General features: G+C 44.5%; 1 protein-coding gene across 3 annotated transcripts in view; it reads right to left on the bottom strand.

Moving 5' to 3' along the window:
- PDGFRL (platelet derived growth factor receptor like) overlaps positions 1-8,700 on the bottom strand; it is a 71,640-nt gene extending 62,940 nt beyond the window's left edge. Inside the window, exon 1 of one of the 3 annotated variants that reach the window (XM_017867228.1) lies at positions 8,176-8,700. In XM_017867228.1, the coding sequence (XP_017722717.1) occupies positions 8,176-8,230 (55 nt within the window). In that variant the 5' untranslated portion in view covers positions 8,231-8,700. The other 2 variants (XM_017867229.1, XM_017867230.1) reach the window with 2 other exon arrangements.
- Between the last annotated feature and the right edge of the window lie 8,403 nt (positions 8,701-17,103).

The following is a 17,103-nucleotide window of genomic DNA, read 5'->3' as shown; positions in this document are numbered from 1 at the left end:
ATTTGAACCAGAGAGACTCCAATCTCGAATAGGGGCTGGGTAAAATAAGGCTGAGAACCACTGGGCGGCATTCCCAGGAGGTTAAGGCATTTGTCACAGGATGAGATAGAGGGTTGGCTCACAGGTCACAGACACATTGCTGGTAAAACAGGTTGCGGTAAAGAAGCTGGCCAAATCCCACCAAAACCAAGATGGCGACGAACATGACCTGTAGTCATCCTCACTGATCCTTATATGCTAATTATAATGCATTAGCATGCTAGAAGACACTCCCACCAGCGCCATGACGGTTTACAAAAGCCATGGCAACATCATGAAGTTACCCTATATGGTCTAAAAAAGAGAGGAACCCTCAGCTCCAGGAATTTCCCATCCCTTTCCTGAAAACTCATGAATAATCCACCCCTTGTTTAGCGTATAATCCAGAAGTAACAGTAAGTATAAGGAGCTGAGCAGACCATGCCGCTGCTCTGCCTAGGGAGAAGCTATTCTTTTATGCCTTTACTTTCTTAATAAATTGGCTTTCACTTTAGGGACTCTCTCCGAATTCTTTCTTGCACGGGATCTAAGAACTCTTTCTTGCGGTCTGCATCAGGACCCCTTTCCGGTAACACTACCACTGTTTAAAGTATCATTTAAAAAACAAATAGCACTTTCTGAGAATGAGATCCTTCGATGCCAGGATAAAGACCTCAATTTGAAGTATTTTCCAGAACACCTGTTAGAACACAGCTGATGACGCTCTTCTTGAACAACTCGATTCACATGGCTCGCGGGACCCTCTGCTGCCTTGGTTTTCCTCCTGTGTCACCGACAACTCGCCAGTCTCTGGCAGCTCTTCCTCATTTTCCTTACCTGCCTGGTCACTCCTCTCTAACTACCTTTCACTCTCTAAGTGACCTCACACAGTTCCGTGACCCTTGCAGCATTTATATGCTGAAAGTTGCCCTAGCTCCCATCCTGACCCCGCCTCTACACTCCGGATCTCAATATCCTGTTGCTTATTCAGCACGGTCACTTGAAAGACGAGTAGACATGTCAAAGTTAGCATGTCCAAAATTTAGCATCTCAAAGTTAGCATGTCTGACCTCTCAATGCTTCCCTCACGCTCCCTTTATCAGCAAACAACAAATGACAATCAGGACAAAACCTCCAAGTCTCACTTTTAAAATTTTCCTCTCCAATCCAGCAACAAATTCTTTTGACTTCATCTTGAAATATACCCTGAACCCAGCCTCTTTTCCTTCCATCCACTGACACCACCCTGGGCCAAGCCATGTACCGTTCAGACATTTATACTATCTCCTAAGCAGCCCCTGGCCTCCACTGTATCACTCCTTCAGCCATCTGTGTTGCTATAAAGGGATAGCTGAGGCTGAATCATTTATGCAGGAAAGAGGTTTAGGGAGCTCACAGTTCTGCTGGCCAGAAGATTCAAGACAGGGCATCTGGCGAGGGCCTCAGGCTGCTTCCACTGGTGGCAGAGGTGAAGGAGAATGGGTGTATGCAGAGATCACATGGAGAGAGAAGAAGAGAGAGAGGGGGAGGTGCCAGCCTCCTTTTAACCAGCTGTTACGTGAATTAATGGAGCAAAAACTCACGCTATTAGTTCTATTACCTCCGGGAGGGCAACAAGCTATTCATCAGGGATCCGCCCCCATGACTCAAACACCTCCCATTAGGCCCCACCCCTAACACTGCGGATCAAATTTCAACATGAGGTTTGAGGAGGTCAAATAGCCAAACCATAGCATTGCACCTCTGGCCCCCCAAAACCCATGTCTTTCAAAGACTGCAAACCACAAGCATCCCTTCCCAATAGTCCCCCAAATCTTAACTTGTTCCAGCATCAACTCAAAAGTCCAAAGTTTCATCTGAGACTTGACATAAGTTCCTTACAGCTACGAGCCTGGAAAATCAAAAACAAGCCTTGGCCGTCCCCACCCCTATAACTTTGCTGTGTGAAGCCCACATGGCTGATCTGATAGGTTGGAGTCGAATGTCTGTGTCTTTTCCAAGCTGAGGGTGCATACTGCTAGTGGCTCTCTAATTCTGGGATCCCCACATCAGCCCCGTCACCATGGCTCCCCTAGGCAGTGCCCCGTGGGGGACTTTCTATGGTAGCTCTGCCCCTGTAGCAGGCTTCTGCCCACACACTCAGGCTTTCTGATACACCCTCTGAAATCTAGGTGGAAGCTAAGCCTCCATCACTCTTGCATTCTGGGCACATGCAGACTTGACATGTGGAAGCCTCCAAGGCTTGTGCCCTCTGGAGCAGCATCTGGAGCCACACCTGGGGCCTTTTAAGTCAAGGCTAGGGCTGGTGCACCTGGGATAGGGGCAGGAGCATCCTGAGGCGGTGCAGGGCAGGAGGGCAGCAGGGGCTGCCCCCCAAAACCACTCTATTCTCCCGAGTCTCTGGGCCTGTGATGCGAGGGGCTCCTTAAAGATTTCCAAAATGGCTTCAAGGCCTTTCTCTTATTTTCTTGACTACTAGCACATGATTATCTTTTAGTCATGCTAATTACTTTAGCAAACAGTCTCTCAGCTGTACCCCTGGATTCTTCTCCCAAAAATGCTCTTTCATTCTCTGCCACATGGCCAGCCTTCAGATTTTCCAAACTTTTACTCTCTGCTTCCCTTTCCATAATAAATTCTACCTTTAGGTCATTCCTTTGCTGCTGCAATTGATCTTGAGCCTAACCTTTTTGGTTTTTTTTTTTTGAGACGGAGTCTAACTCTGTCACCAGGCTGGAGTGCAATGGCATAATCTCAGCTCACTGCAAGCTCTGCCTCCCGAGTTCAAGCAATTCCCCTGCCTCAGCCTCCCAAGTAGCTGGGACTAAAGGCGCACACCACCACACCTGGCTAATTTTTTGTATTTTAGTAGAGACAGGGTTCCACCATGTTGGCCAGGCTGGTCTGGATCTCCTGACCTCGTGATCCACCTGCCTCAGCCTCCCAAAGTGCTGGTATTATAGACGTGAGCCACCACGCCGGGCCGATACTAAGCTTTTAAAACCAGCCACACCTACCACTACTAGAGCACTTTGCTGCTTAGATATTTCTTCTTTTGGATATCCCAGGACATCACTCTTAAGTCTGGCCTTCCACAAATCCCTAGGGCATGGACACAATGCAGCCAAGTTCTTTGCTAAGGCCTAACATGGGTGACTTTTCTCCAGTTCCCAATAAGTTATCTGTTTCCATTTGAGACTTCATCAGCATCAACTTTACTGTCTATATTTCTATCAACAGTTTAATCACAACCATATAACCAATCTCTAAGAAATTCCAAACTTTCCCTCCTCTTCCTATTTTCTTCTGAGCCTTCCAAACTCTTCCAATTCTCTGCCCAGTACCAAGTTCCAAATCTGCTTCCACACTTTCAGGTATCTTTAAGCAACATCCCACTCCTTGGTACCAATTTTCTGCATTAGTTCATTTTGCATTACTATAGAGGAATACCTAGGGCTAGGTTGTTTATAAAGAAAAGAGGTTTATTTGGCTCATCGTTCTACAGGCTGTACAAGAAGCATGGAACCAACGTCTGCTTCAAATGAAGGCCTCAGGCTGCTTCCACTCAGGGCAGAGGGCAAGGATAACCAGCAGTGCAGAGATAACCTGGTGGGGTGGGAGGAAGAGGGACCAGAATCTCTTTAACAAGCAGTTCTTGCTGGTAATAATAGAGAATGCACACATCCCCAAGGGAAGGCATTAATCTATTCATGAAAGAACTATCCCTAAGGCCCAAACACCTCCCACGAGGCCCTACCTCCCACCACCACCACATGGGGGATCAAAATTCAACATAAGTTGTGGTGGGGACAAGTCATATACAAACCATAGCACCTGCCTTTGAAAACATAAATCAAATTACAGGTACTTCTCCATTCAGAAGCCGCCAGTGATTTTCATCTCATCTAGAAGCAAGCCCTAAATCTTCCCACGCCCTACAAGGCTTGGCCATTTCCTGTCCCACATATCACAGCCACAGCCACACTGGCAACCGGTACAAGCCCATCTTGAAGCTGTCGCACTTGTGGCACCCCTGGAGCGCACAGCTTTGTTTTCAGCCACCTCTGGGGTTTGCTTCCTTGCTTCAGGCAGGCTTATGGCTATCCATCCAAACAGCGTCCTCACACCCAGCCTCAGTCCTCTCCATGTCTCACCCTGTCTTACTGGTTGAATTGTGTCCCCTAAAAAGATATGCTCAAGTCCTAACTCCCAGGTATCTGAATATAACCTCATTCGGGAACGGAGTCTTTGCAAATGCAATCAAGTTAGCATGAGGTCATTAGGGTAGGCTCTCCTCCAATAGAACTGACGTTCTTAGGAGACAGACAGACAGACAGACACACACACACACACGAATATGCCATGTACAGACAGACACAGGGAGAAGATGGTCACATGGCAACAGAGGCAGAGACTGGAGTGATGCAGCTGCAAGCCAAAAAATGCCAAGGGATTGCTGACCACAACCAGAAGCTAGTGGAGGCACGGAAGGATTCTACCCAGCCTCTTAGAAGCTGACACTGACTCTGGACTTCAAGCCTCTGGACCATGAGCAAACAAACTTCTGTGGTTTTAAACCTCCTATTCCATGGTACTTTGTTATGGCAGCCCTAGGAACCTAATAGACCCTGATTAATGATTCTCGATGCCACTTACCACTTCCTTAAATTGTATCTTCTTTAGCTTTCCTCTCCATTCGATTATGAGCACCACAAAGAAAGGGTTTTAGAACCTTGTCTAGGTTTGTAAACCATCAATCCTCTGACCACTGCATCTCTCTTATGCCCTCAAACTTTTCTCTTTCTGAGTTTTAAGGATCAGAAATTGTTTTTTGTATGTCAAACATGCCGGCCAAGATACTGAATGCTTCAAAGCATTCATTATTTGCATTCATAAACAATAAGGAACTTTGGAATTCTTTTTTCATTAAAATATTTCTGTACTAATTTTTACTGTTTTTTTCTCAAGAATAATGAAAGTGTCAAAGGCTCCTGGTTAGAGAATCATCCTCATTGTGTCTCTATCCTTACCTTCTTAGAGATCTGGCTATATTGCCCTCAGACCATAATGAACGTCTTTAGTCCTCCCAGAAAGAAACCCCTTTCACCAGATACAAAATAAACCCAGATTACTGAAGATCAGATTAGCATGGATCAAGGTTCTCATGTTGTTCAACAAAACAGCAGTGACAAATCAATATTAACACTTCAGTGTTTGCTCCTGACATTCAATAAAAATATGTAGGTAATCAAAAGTCAGGAAATACTTGTGATTTTATACTTTTTAATGTGAAAATAGAAGCAGCCTATTAATAAACTCTGTGGCATGTATTCCATATAAATGCTGAAAATCAGGTGCTATGATTGACGTCTCAAGGTGGAATCTTGGATTATTACCTGTTTTCATCCCTCAGTTTTATGCCACGGAATATTACATGCCCTTCCAGCTACCCCTCTTCATGAGGAGAAAGAACATTACTTCCAAAAATATAAAAAATTTTGTAATTGGGAACAGCAAACTCCACTGGGTCAGGCCAGATGTTCGCCCCCATACACACTTGTAGGGAAGTCTTTTTCTCTTAGAAGGCTGTCTTTGGCTAGGTGTGGTGGCTCACACCTGTAATCCCAGCACTTTGGGAGGCCAAGGTGGGTGGATCACTTGAGGTCAGGAATTTGATACCAGCCTGGCCGACATGGCGAAACACTGTGTCCACTAAACATATAAAAATTAGCTGGGCATGGTGGAGCATGTCTGTAGTCCCAGCTACTCAGGAGGCTGAGGCATGAGAATTGCGTGATCTGGGAAGTGGAAGTTACAGTGAGCTGAGATTGTGCCACAGCACCCCGGCCTGGGTGACAGAGCAAGACTCCATCTCAAATAATAATAATAATAATAATAATAATAATAATAATAACAACAACAACAACAACAACTATCTTTTAGATGTGATCAGAAAAGCTAAAAGGCAGTGACACAGTTGAGTCGTGGGCCTTGTGTCTGTAGTTTGTGCTTTGGGATGGCCCTGAAGGCAGGATATTCCCAACCTGCCAATCAGAAACCAGTACTGGAAGGACCTCCTGTGTAATCCACTCTCCTTAGTAGCTCCTGGCCACAACTCACAACACAACTAAAAACCAAAAACCATTCTTACTAGGTTTAGCCAAACGGTTACATAACTTAATGAGGCACTATGTGTTCACTATTGCATCCATAAATGGTCCATACATTATAGATATGTGTACTTTCATTTTTATTTTCATTTTTTTGAGATGGAGTCTCACTCTGTTGCCTGGCTGGAGTGCAGTGGTGCGATCTCAGCTCACTGCAACCTCTGCCTCCCGGGTTCAAGCAGTTCTCTGCCTCAACCTCCCAAGCAGCTGGGACTACACACACCCACTACCACACCCAGCTAATTTTTGTCTTTTTAGTAGAGACGAGGTTTCACTATCTTGGCCAGCCTGGTCTTGAACTCCTGACCTTGTGATCCACCTGCCTCGGCCTCCCAAAGTGCTGGGATTACAGGCATGAGGCACTGTGCCGGTCAGATGTATGTACTTTTAGAAACAAAATCTCAGTGCTATTATCACCTGAAATTTATGAACGATTTCTTACAGTCTGTATTCTGCTTTCTCCAATTCTCATAAATGCTTATTGTGTGTATGGATTACACTTAAAGAAATGGTAATTTATTTAGGCAGATGTTTGTAATAAACTCACAAGAGCTGGGCGAGATCCGGGAGGGAGAATGGAAGCCACTTCCTGAGCCTCTAAGACCGGCAAGCTGGGTATAAACAAAGGAATGGCTGATTTGAAAATATTGTGCCTGGCCATCTCCTGTCCTATTCAAAAAATGATACTACAAATTATATTTCCGCTTTTTCAGCAGTGGCATACAAGGGCCTGCCAGGAGCATTTTAATATTGCATTTTACAAACTGAACTCATGCCAACTTCTCTCTGGGCAGAATTAAGTGTTACTCTCCAATAGAAGCTCTGCCTATGTTTTATTAAGCAAGGCTCCAGGCTGAAGGATCCTCATTCTCAACTTCAAGTCCCGCAACTATCTTGGATTTTGGAAACTACAATGCAGGATTTTCTTGGCAAATGTTGTAGTTTCCTAGAAAAGAAAGGAACTCATCAGGATGAAGGAGTGGATAAAAATGACCCAGGTTGAGCTGGCTCCAGCATGAAGTTGCATAACAGCAAAAGCTACTTTTCCACTAAATCTAAGCAAAAATTGTGCTGTAGCCCAGCAATTCCAAGAGAGGCTTGAGGATACCAGGATGTACCCAGATGAAACATGTACTGTACAAATAACACCCACGGAGTGAATAGAACAAACAAAACACTTAAACGCTAACAATAATGTATAATACACACCACAGTAACACACACCCAGACACAGAAAAACGACACCTGACCCTGTGGTCACGAGTGTGCACGACAGGGTGGACCCAGGGCAGGTAGAGATTCAAAAACGCGCAGCGGTCACGGTCTCATACGCTGTACCAAAAAAAAAAAAAAAAAAGCATTTTCTTCACCCTTTCTCATCCAATTAGATAAATATAACAAGCCATGGGGTTTTGATTCGTGTTGAAGTTTCATACACTGACATTTTTGTTCGAAGATCTAGGCAGATCTTGCAGGATTCAGTCCCAAAGTGGTAGACGAAACTCACCCAGGACTGCGAGGGGTGGGGGAGGTCACCCGGAACTCTACAACGGAATCAGCGACTGCCGTGCTTAGGTGGCACCCGCTCTCAGCAGCAGAGGTCTCGGCCACGCGGCTGGGAAGTGGAAGCGATCCGAGGCTCCCGCGCCACCTCCCAGACCGACACGTTGACACTGGGGGCTGGACCAGGCGCTGGCTAGGGTTGCTTGATTCGCCCGGAGGTGGGGGGGCTTAGAGCGGTCCTGGTGGGCTCCTAAGGGTCGGGGTAGCTGCCATCTCCCCTAGAGAGCTCTCCGGGAAGGGAAAGAGTGGGAGGAAAGGCGACCCCACTAGAAGGCGGCAGGTGCACCGGGCAGGCAGTCGCGCGGGGACTGAGCCACCGAAGGCCGAACGTTAGAGCAAGAGCTGGCAGCAGGGCGGCGGGGGCTTCGGGTCCCGGGTACATTCAGGGCACAAGCTAGGCGGCCCCGCGCCCAGAGTCACTTACCATTCTCCAGCGCTTCGTGCACCAGCAGTAGACCAAGCAGCAGCCAGACCTTCATCTCGCGAACCTCGGACCTCGGCGCGTAGGAGCGCGGCGGCTGCGCGGGGCTGGGGCGCAGGGGAGGCGGCGAGCGAGGGGCGGGCTCCTGGGACGCTGCAGCGGGAGGATTCGGTTTCTTGAGGAGGAACACAGTTTGGGGGAAAAGTTGGGAAATTTTTTTAAAAAAATTCCCTGTGTAATGTGACTTCTCCTGCCCCCTGGCGGAGCCGCGGTGCTCAGCGCTTCTTCCCAGCGCGAAGAGGAAAGGCTAAGGGCGAAATGTGAATTACAACAGCCATCCCTTGAATTTCTCCAACGCTGGGCGTCTTCACCGAGGTTATCAAGTTCAAGAAGGACCAGCGGGTGCTGACAGGATCACGTTTAACCACGAGTGTCCAAATGTCACCGGCCCTCGCCCCACCTCCTCAGGCACAGCCTGAGTCCTCTGTAAAAAGTGCTTCCTAAGTATTTCTGTTCATTCCGTTTCTCTTTCCAACGTGCATTCCACTCACAGGACCGTTGCCCTGGGTTCTTGCTGCTCCTCTGTGTTCAGAGTTGGGCTCTGCATCCAGCCCCATAACTGCTGGTGGCGGTGAGAGGACGGAATCATTACAGGAATAACGTGGAAAATGAGACTGCGCAGACAACTTGGGCTGTGGTGGTGAGGCAGTAGAATAGGGAATTAGGGTAAGCACGGGCTAGGGTATAAGCAGGAGAACAGCAGGTGCAGCCAGTTCGCAGAAGCAAAAGATCAGCAGGTGCAGACAGTTCTAGGCACGATTAGGCGGCGCACAGGCCGCATCCTCGCTCCTCTGATAACAAGGCAGAAGTTTCCACTTTAGCCTCTGATTGGTGGCAGGCCAATCCTTCGTAGGGTGTAACCAGTTGGAGGCCTCTAAAGGGAACCCAGGGGTGTTGCCAAGTTCTTTTCGCTTCATAAAATCCCTGGGGAGCATCGGCTTGCTGCAGCGCACTCTGAATTGTCTTCTATAAATCTACGCTTTCCTTCCTCCCTTCTGTTGCTTTGTTTTTCCTTGCTTCTTTATTTTGTTACTCTGTGCATTTTGTTCAAGTCTTTGTTCAACAGGCCAAGAACCTGGACAACTCTGTCAGGTAACAGTGGGGCAGAGGACTCAGGCTTTCACGAGCTCCTCTGCAGAGAGCCATCCTGCCTTTCTGAGCTTGCAGACTCACATGATCAAAGCAGTTTGCTAGCGGGGCAGATACCGGTGTGTGCTCCCCCTGGTGAGAAGCAGCCCATCTCATTGTGATCTTCAGTACCAGACACTGCTATTAAACAGAGATCAATTCTGAGTATCAGGTAAGGGACTTGTCCTTCAACACCCAAGGAAAGAAGTGCTGACATTTATAATAAACTAATGCTTCTCAGTCACTTCTGCAGGAGGAACCAAGAATTCTACATTCTGTTGCCAGCGCTAGCCCGAGCTTTGCCACTCGCCTTGTGATGCAGAGAACAATTGCCTGGGAATAAAGACCAAAGTTCAGATCTTGACACTGGCGCAAACTCTGAAAGCCTCTCACAATTCACTTAACCTTCTGGGTTTTAGCATCTCTTGTTTATTAAGAGAAGGAACTACACGATTATTTCAACGGGAGTTTGCTATGTGATTAACCTTATGGCTATGAAGGTTAAGACATCATCTATTATGGCTGCTTTTAAGGAGTGGACAAGCATTTAGACCACTACAATGTGGCGTGTCATGTTCTGGGGAGAATTCTGAGCAAAGGACTTGGAGGGTGCACACAGGAGAGGGTAAATCTGCGTAAGTTGCCCCATCTTGAGATTTCTTTTCATTCTGACCCCGTGAAATGACTGCTTCACTCTCACTCTGTGTTGGAGCCTGGGGTTGGGTCTAGATTACTCCTCTTGGTACCAGTCTCCCCTCCATGATAACTGTGCATGTGTCAGGTCCGCCTCTCTTATGCCATCTTTGTCAAGCTTCACTGCCCTGGCTCAGCTACATTTAGCTTAGAGTGGTGCCTCTTTCTCTTGCCACTTAGAGATTCTTCTTGAGAGGCTGAGGCGCCAGAGTCATCTGATCCTGGGAAACGAGGTTGCAGTGAGCTGAGATGGTGCCACTGCACTCTAGCCTGGGCGATAGAAAGAGACTCTGTCTCAAAATAAATAATAAATAATAAATAAATAAAAGCAAAGGAGAGAGGCCTCAGAGAATACCCATTCTTCTGCCACCTTGCTCTCAGATTTCTACCATTCAGAACTATAAGATAATACATTTCTGTTCTTTAAACCACCCAGTCTGTGGCTCTTTGTTATGGTAGCTCCAGCAAACTAATACAGGGGTCTGTATTAGGATGGGAACAGAATTCATAAGAAGTATAGGGGCTTCCCGAGACATGTAGCTATTTCATCACAAGGCTTATTATCCTTGAATGAGACAATCTCAAGATGATTTTAAATTTGAAAACGAAAACTGCCAAAGCTGTATTTTTCATGGGTCTTATTTCACTATAAAAATCCACGTGCTTTGTCTCTAGGGTGAGAAAGAATTTTATTATTAGAATCTGTTGTGTTGATCTTTTCCATTCCTTTTCCAACAATTACTATAATGTTAGCCAATTAAAATAAGCATTATCTTGCAGCTCTAAATCAAATACACCTTGAAGCCTGCTTTCCCAAGGCCTGATGAATTTTTTTGTATGTTTAGCTTGTATCTGGTCACCTTAATGGACCTTCTTAGTAGCCTAAATAGTTTTCAGTTGCTCTCTTGGGTTTTTAGATAAATGATCACATTACCTGTAACATTCACTTTTCTTTTCTTTTCTTTTCTTTTCTTTTCTTTTCTTTTCTTTTTTGTTAGATAAGTCTCACTCTGTCGCTTAGGCTGGAGTACACTGGCACATTCTCAGCTCACTGCAACCTCCACCTCTTGGGTTCAAGTGATTCTCCTGCCTCAGCCTCCTGTGTAGCTGGGATTACAGGTGTGCACCACCATGGCTGGCTAATTTTTATATTTTCAGTAGAGCTGGGGTTTCACTATGTTGGCCAGGCTGGTCTCAAACTCCTGACCTCAAGTGATCCTCCTGCCTTAGCCTCCCCAAGTGCTGGGATTACAGGTGTCAACCACCATGCCTGGCCATTTTCATTGTCTATTTTAATTAATGGTAGTTTTCTATGCCTACCCACAAAATCTCCCTACTCCATTGCCTTCCATGCTTTTATACGCCCCTTTGAAGTGGTGAATACCATTAGGAATTTGTTAGGTAAGAAAAAATCAGCCAACATTTTGGGCATCCCTTCTCCATCCCCAAGATAAGGACATGTAACTTCTTTAACTAGTCTTTGTTAACTACAGACATACAACCAAGACGATTTTTTTTTCACAAAATCTATTGGGGAACTCGCCCCAATATTTCAACATAGGTTCTTTTATTTTCCGTAAGTGTCAGCTGGCTGATAAATAAAGAGAAAGAGTGCAAAGAGGAATTTTACGATTGGGCCGCTGGGGTGACATCACATATTGGTAGTACCGTGATGCCTACCTGAGCCTCAAACCAGCAAGTTTTTTTATTAAGGGTTTCAAAAGGGGAGGAGGTGTAAGAACAGAGAGTAGGTACANCTGGTCTCAAACTCCTGACCTCAAGTGATCCTCCTGCCTTAGCCTCCCCAAGTGCTGGGATTACAGGTGTCAGCCACCATGCCTGGCCATTTTCATTGTCTATTTTAATTAATGGTAGTTTTCTATGCCTACCCACAAAATCTCCCTACTCCATTGCCTTCCATGCTTTTTATACGCCCCTTTGAAGTGGTGAATACCATTAGGAATTTGTTAGGTAAGAAAAAATCAGCCAACATTTTGGGCATCCCTTCTCCATCCCCAAGATAAGGACATGTAACTTCTTTAACTAGTCTTTGTTAACTACAGACATACAACCAAGACGATTTTTTTTTCACAAAAATCTATTGGGGGAACTCGCCCCCAATATTTCAACATAGGTTCTTTTTATTTTCCGTAAGTGTCAGCTGGCTGATAAATAAAGAGAAAGAGTGCAAAGAGGAATTTTACGATTGGGCCGCTGGGGGTGACATCACATATTGGTAGTACCGTGATGCCTACCTGAGCCTCAAACCAGCAAGTTTTTTTATTAAGGGTTTCAAAAGGGGAGGAGGTGTAAGAACAGAGAGTAGGTACAAAGATCACATGCTTCAAAGGGCAGAAAGCAGAACAAAGATCACATGCTTCTGAGGGAACAGGACAAAGGGCAAAAGCAGAACTACTGATAAGGATCCAACAAAGATCACAAGGCAAAGGGCAAAAGCAGAACGACTGATAAGGGTCTATGATCAGCCGTGCACGTATTGTCTTGATAAACATCTTAAACAGAAAACAGGGTTCAAGAGCAGAGAACTGGTCTGACCACAAATTTACCAGGGTGGACTTTTTTCCGCACCCTAGTAAGCCTGAGGGTATTGCAGGAGACTAGGGCATCTCTCAGTCCTTACCTCAACCACATAAGACAGACACTCCCAGAGTGGCCATTTATAGACCTCCCCCCAGGAATGCATTAGTTTCCCTATTTCCTTGCTAGGAAAAGAATTTAGTGATATCTCTCCTACTTGCACGTCTGTTTATAAGCTGTCTGCAAGATGAAAAGTATGGCTCTTTTTGCTCAACCCTGCAGGCAGTCAGACTTTATGGTTGACTTCCCTTGTTCCCTAAAAATTCTGTTCTTTTCAAGGTGCACTGATTTCATATTGTTCAAACACATATTTTACAATAAATTTGTGCAGTTAACACAGTTATCACAGTGGTCCTGAGGTGATGTACATCCTCAGCTTATGAAGATAACAGGATTAAGAGATTAAAGTAAAGACAGGCATAAGAAATTATAAAAGTATTATTTGGGAACTGATAAATGTTCATGAAATCTTCACAATTTGTGTTCTTCTGCCACAGCTCCAGCTGGTCCCTCCGTTCAGGGCCCCTGACTTCCCACAACGAAAATCAATGCTTCCAGGTTTTAGCAGTAATAAAATTTAGTGGTTTTAAATATGGGACTCCCTGAAAACTTCATTCTGATAGAAATGGCAGACATTTTTGACACTCCCAGAGCCACTCATCAAGAGACATCTTAGGGTAGGGTAAGGTAAGGATCCCAGAAGCTTAGTCTACTTAAAACCAATGAAGCACAAGTAATGACCTTCCTAGATCCAGGATGTAGCATGTTATAAAGATGCATCGCCTGTTCATTAGTTGTGAGAGCCTCTAAGAGGCAAGGGAAAGAGGGACCACTCCAAGCCAAAATGTACAATAGGAAAATTGTGACTTGAGAGCTTTGTCCTCTTTTTTCTTTGCTCTTTCTCTTAATAGTGTCCTCCCTCCTCTTTCAACTGTCTCTGCCTATTTGCCTTCTCTTTATTTGCTCTAAATGCTCTTTTTGAAAAGTATCTATTATCAGTCATTTACACTTGTGTGCCAATTAAAGTCAATGGTTCTGTTTTCAGAACAATGGTATGCCAAGCCTGATTTCTACCAGAGCAGTGAAATTGTTGGTCCTTCCGTAAAACTATCAGACATCAATGAGCAGGTAGGAAAGATTCCGGTGACTTGGAGACTTAGTCACTGGGGATGCCCAGAATCTTGAACTTTGACAATGTTGTAGTACTTGTGGGCTAAGGGACTCAGAACTCAGAAACTGGCTTGGAGATTGGGGCCCACCCTGGGCTATATACACTACTCCTGGGTAGTGCAGTCTCTATCCTGTGGGTTTCTCTTCCTCTCGACTGCTCCAGTCTTAATAGAGCAATAACAACTCTTTACCCAGTTTATGACATCTGATACTGTGATACCTACAACTATTTAAGAGGTGGCTATCAATGTGTTACTAGGAAGGTTTACATAAGTGAGTGTTGAGCCGAGTCTCTTTCTAGTTTCACTCACAGTTTGATCTACGTTCATTCATTTGCTTTTAGAGAGAGTCTCACTCTGTCACCCAGACTAGAGTGCAATGGTGCCATCATGGATCACTGAAGCCTCAGCCTCCTGGACTCAAGTGATCCTCCCCCCTTAGCCTCCTGAGTAGCTGGGACTACAGGCACTCAGCTAATCAAAAAAAGACTGGAGTCTCTGCTTTGTTGACCAGGCTGGTCTTGAACTTCTGGCCTCAAGCAATCCTCCCACCTTGGCTTCCCAAAGTGCTGGGGTTACAGGTGTGAACCACTGTGCCCAGCCACTCTGACACACTTTAAAAGACAAGCTGAGATAATGTGATAGTGAGAGTTATTTTTGTATGTCTTTGATAATTTTTTGAGATAGTTTATGGTATGAAATAATTTACTCTTTCCACACAGATGAGGACTTCTCAGCACAATCCCTTGGCAATCCATGGGCTTTGAGCCCTTAGCCCCAAAAGGAAGCCTATCTGTGTCCTTTAAACACTAAGGAGATCATGTTCTTACTTCCAGGAGCTTCTGGCTGGACCTACAGCCCAGAGACAACTATTGGGGGATAATTTCACGTGATCCCATGGTGGCAAAACAGAGGTAGGGCACCACTACCTCACAGCAACCCTAATCAAACAAAAATTAAATTGAGGCTTCTACTTGGCAAGTCGTTTGCTATTTTAGCTTGGTTTTTAATGCTTTCTAAATTGATACTAAAGTTTTTTTAAATTCAACATGTTCCCTCCAATTTACTACAAACAATAGGAACTGCATACACAAATGTTTCAAAATTAAACAAGCTAACTTAAGAGATTTGTAGTTTTAAGCAATTTAGAAACATATTTTAAAAATCCACTGTGAATTCTCCCTCCCTATCAAAGAGTAAAAAGTTGATAATTATTCACCATATTTAAAAGGTATCCTAGTTACATACAACTGATCACCAATGATTAAAGGCTATGATTGGTGGAAAGAACACTGATGAACTTCTTGCAGATCAAAGCAATGTCAAAGTGATTGGCTCATTAAATGGCAGTTGTAGTGGCAGGATCCTAGATGTGTGACTCTGGGGTAGCATGCTTCAAAAGCAACTGATATTTTTTGGAATGTGCCATGAGGATTGGATTGAGGATATGTGAAGACATCTGTTTCATCTCACAGGACTTGGTAGTCAGTCATACAGCAGGCCCTAGGCTGTCAACTTAGTATTCTTCAATTGTTTCAATGTAGATTGCTTATATTTCTGAGCTTTAAAGATTTCCAAATAAATAAGGAGTTTAACTTAGGTCGGTATGAAATGTGTGCTTTTGGTATGGGTGACATCTGCATTCTATATTATTACATATCACTTTATTGTAAAAATACACTCACATCAGAAAGCATGTTTTACAGTGGTAAAGCAGCAGTTTTTATTTATTATAAATTCTAAAAAAGAATCCAACTTTATAAGTAAAAAGAACACTGATGATCACTTAAGACATTTAAATTTAAAATTATTACTAAAAAAACCCTTTACATTCACACAAGTCCAATGCCTTTGTTGGTTTTTACAGACATAGAATTTCTGTAGGGTTTTGGGCCCTATCAACAATTTTTAGTAAGTACTGCAATAACAGAATAAAGCAATAAAACAACTGGACACTCCTAAAGAAAAAGGGCCCATTAATCAGGTGCAGGCCAGAGAAACCCAACCTGTTGGCAACATGAGGCTCTTTCCCACCTGGGTCTTGGTGAGACACGTGGCACAGCAAGGCTGTCAGTGCATGTGCATAAATTGTAGACCAGGTCCCACTAAGCTACTTCCAGAAACAGCCTGCCCTTCCACGAGTCACAGAGGTCCCCTGGTCCTTATTCATCTTGATATACTCATGGGATGTTTGGAATTAAGGAGCCCAAACTACCTTACTTGCATTTGAAGGCTTTCACTTCATATCCTACCCCATCAGTCTAAGAGCCCACCCAACAAGGGTAGCCACAGATAGAGAGATGCTCAAGCTCTATAGGCTGCCTGACCCTGGAACCAGCCTGGGGCCCTGACTATGACCTCCACGGGGCTGTCAGTGGCTAGGCAAAGCTCTTTAAGACCCAGCGATCATGGCAGTGGTATCAGCCATGGTGAATCAAAGTTAAGTATAGTGCTCCCAGCAAACAGGGTTACCAACTGGATTGAGCAGTAACAAAATGCATTTGAAATCAGTAAGACTAAACTGTGTATATATAAACAATAATGAATATTACAAACACCAACAACCACAACAATAACAGATCAGGCTTCTCAAAATCCAGAAACCGGAAGGCTATTTTAAAGTGTTTAAATACAATCATGTAAGGAAAAAAAAATCTCCCCAAAACCATAAAGTCAAGCAACCTTATTTTCACGTCTATATGACTAAAAAATGAAAATGACCTTTGCTGGCATTACTTGCCACACAAATATCCGTAATTTCCCCCTTGATATTTAAGGACATGTGGGATAACTTTATAAAAAAGTAAAGTGTGCAGAGAAGGCACTGTTTTGGCACTAGCAAAAAGGACAGTTAATTTTCACACGAATCACGTGAACTTTAATAACCCATGATACACATGCTAAACTCAATCCTTTAAAGCCCTGTGGAAACTGCATTTTTTGTGGTAAGTAACAGTTGCTTGAAGCATATTAGGAGAAATCATGAGTCACATCACCGGAAAGGGAGAGTCAGAATCTTGGCATGATTTCATCATGTGGTTTGTAATCTCAGAACACGCCCTGATTTAAGAGGAGGGAAAGTAAGGCTCAAGTGCTCCCTCTGTCATCATGGGTACTGGAGGCCGACGGCTTTTCCTTATGCTCCCTGCTAAGCATTTAAATAAATTTAGAAAACAGATAAAAATAGATTCTAATTAAAGTGTTTTATTTAAATTTTTTTTTTTTTTTTTTTTTTTTGGGGGGGGGTCACTCGGGCCCCGGTGGGGGGAGGGGGGGCGTACTT

Source organism: Rhinopithecus bieti, unplaced genomic scaffold (genome assembly GCF_001698545.2).
Source record: "Rhinopithecus bieti isolate Rb0 unplaced genomic scaffold, ASM169854v2 scaffold_2888, whole genome shotgun sequence".
Taxonomy (NCBI): domain Eukaryota; kingdom Metazoa; phylum Chordata; class Mammalia; order Primates; family Cercopithecidae; genus Rhinopithecus; species Rhinopithecus bieti.
This window is presented reverse-complemented; position numbering and strand designations above follow the sequence as displayed.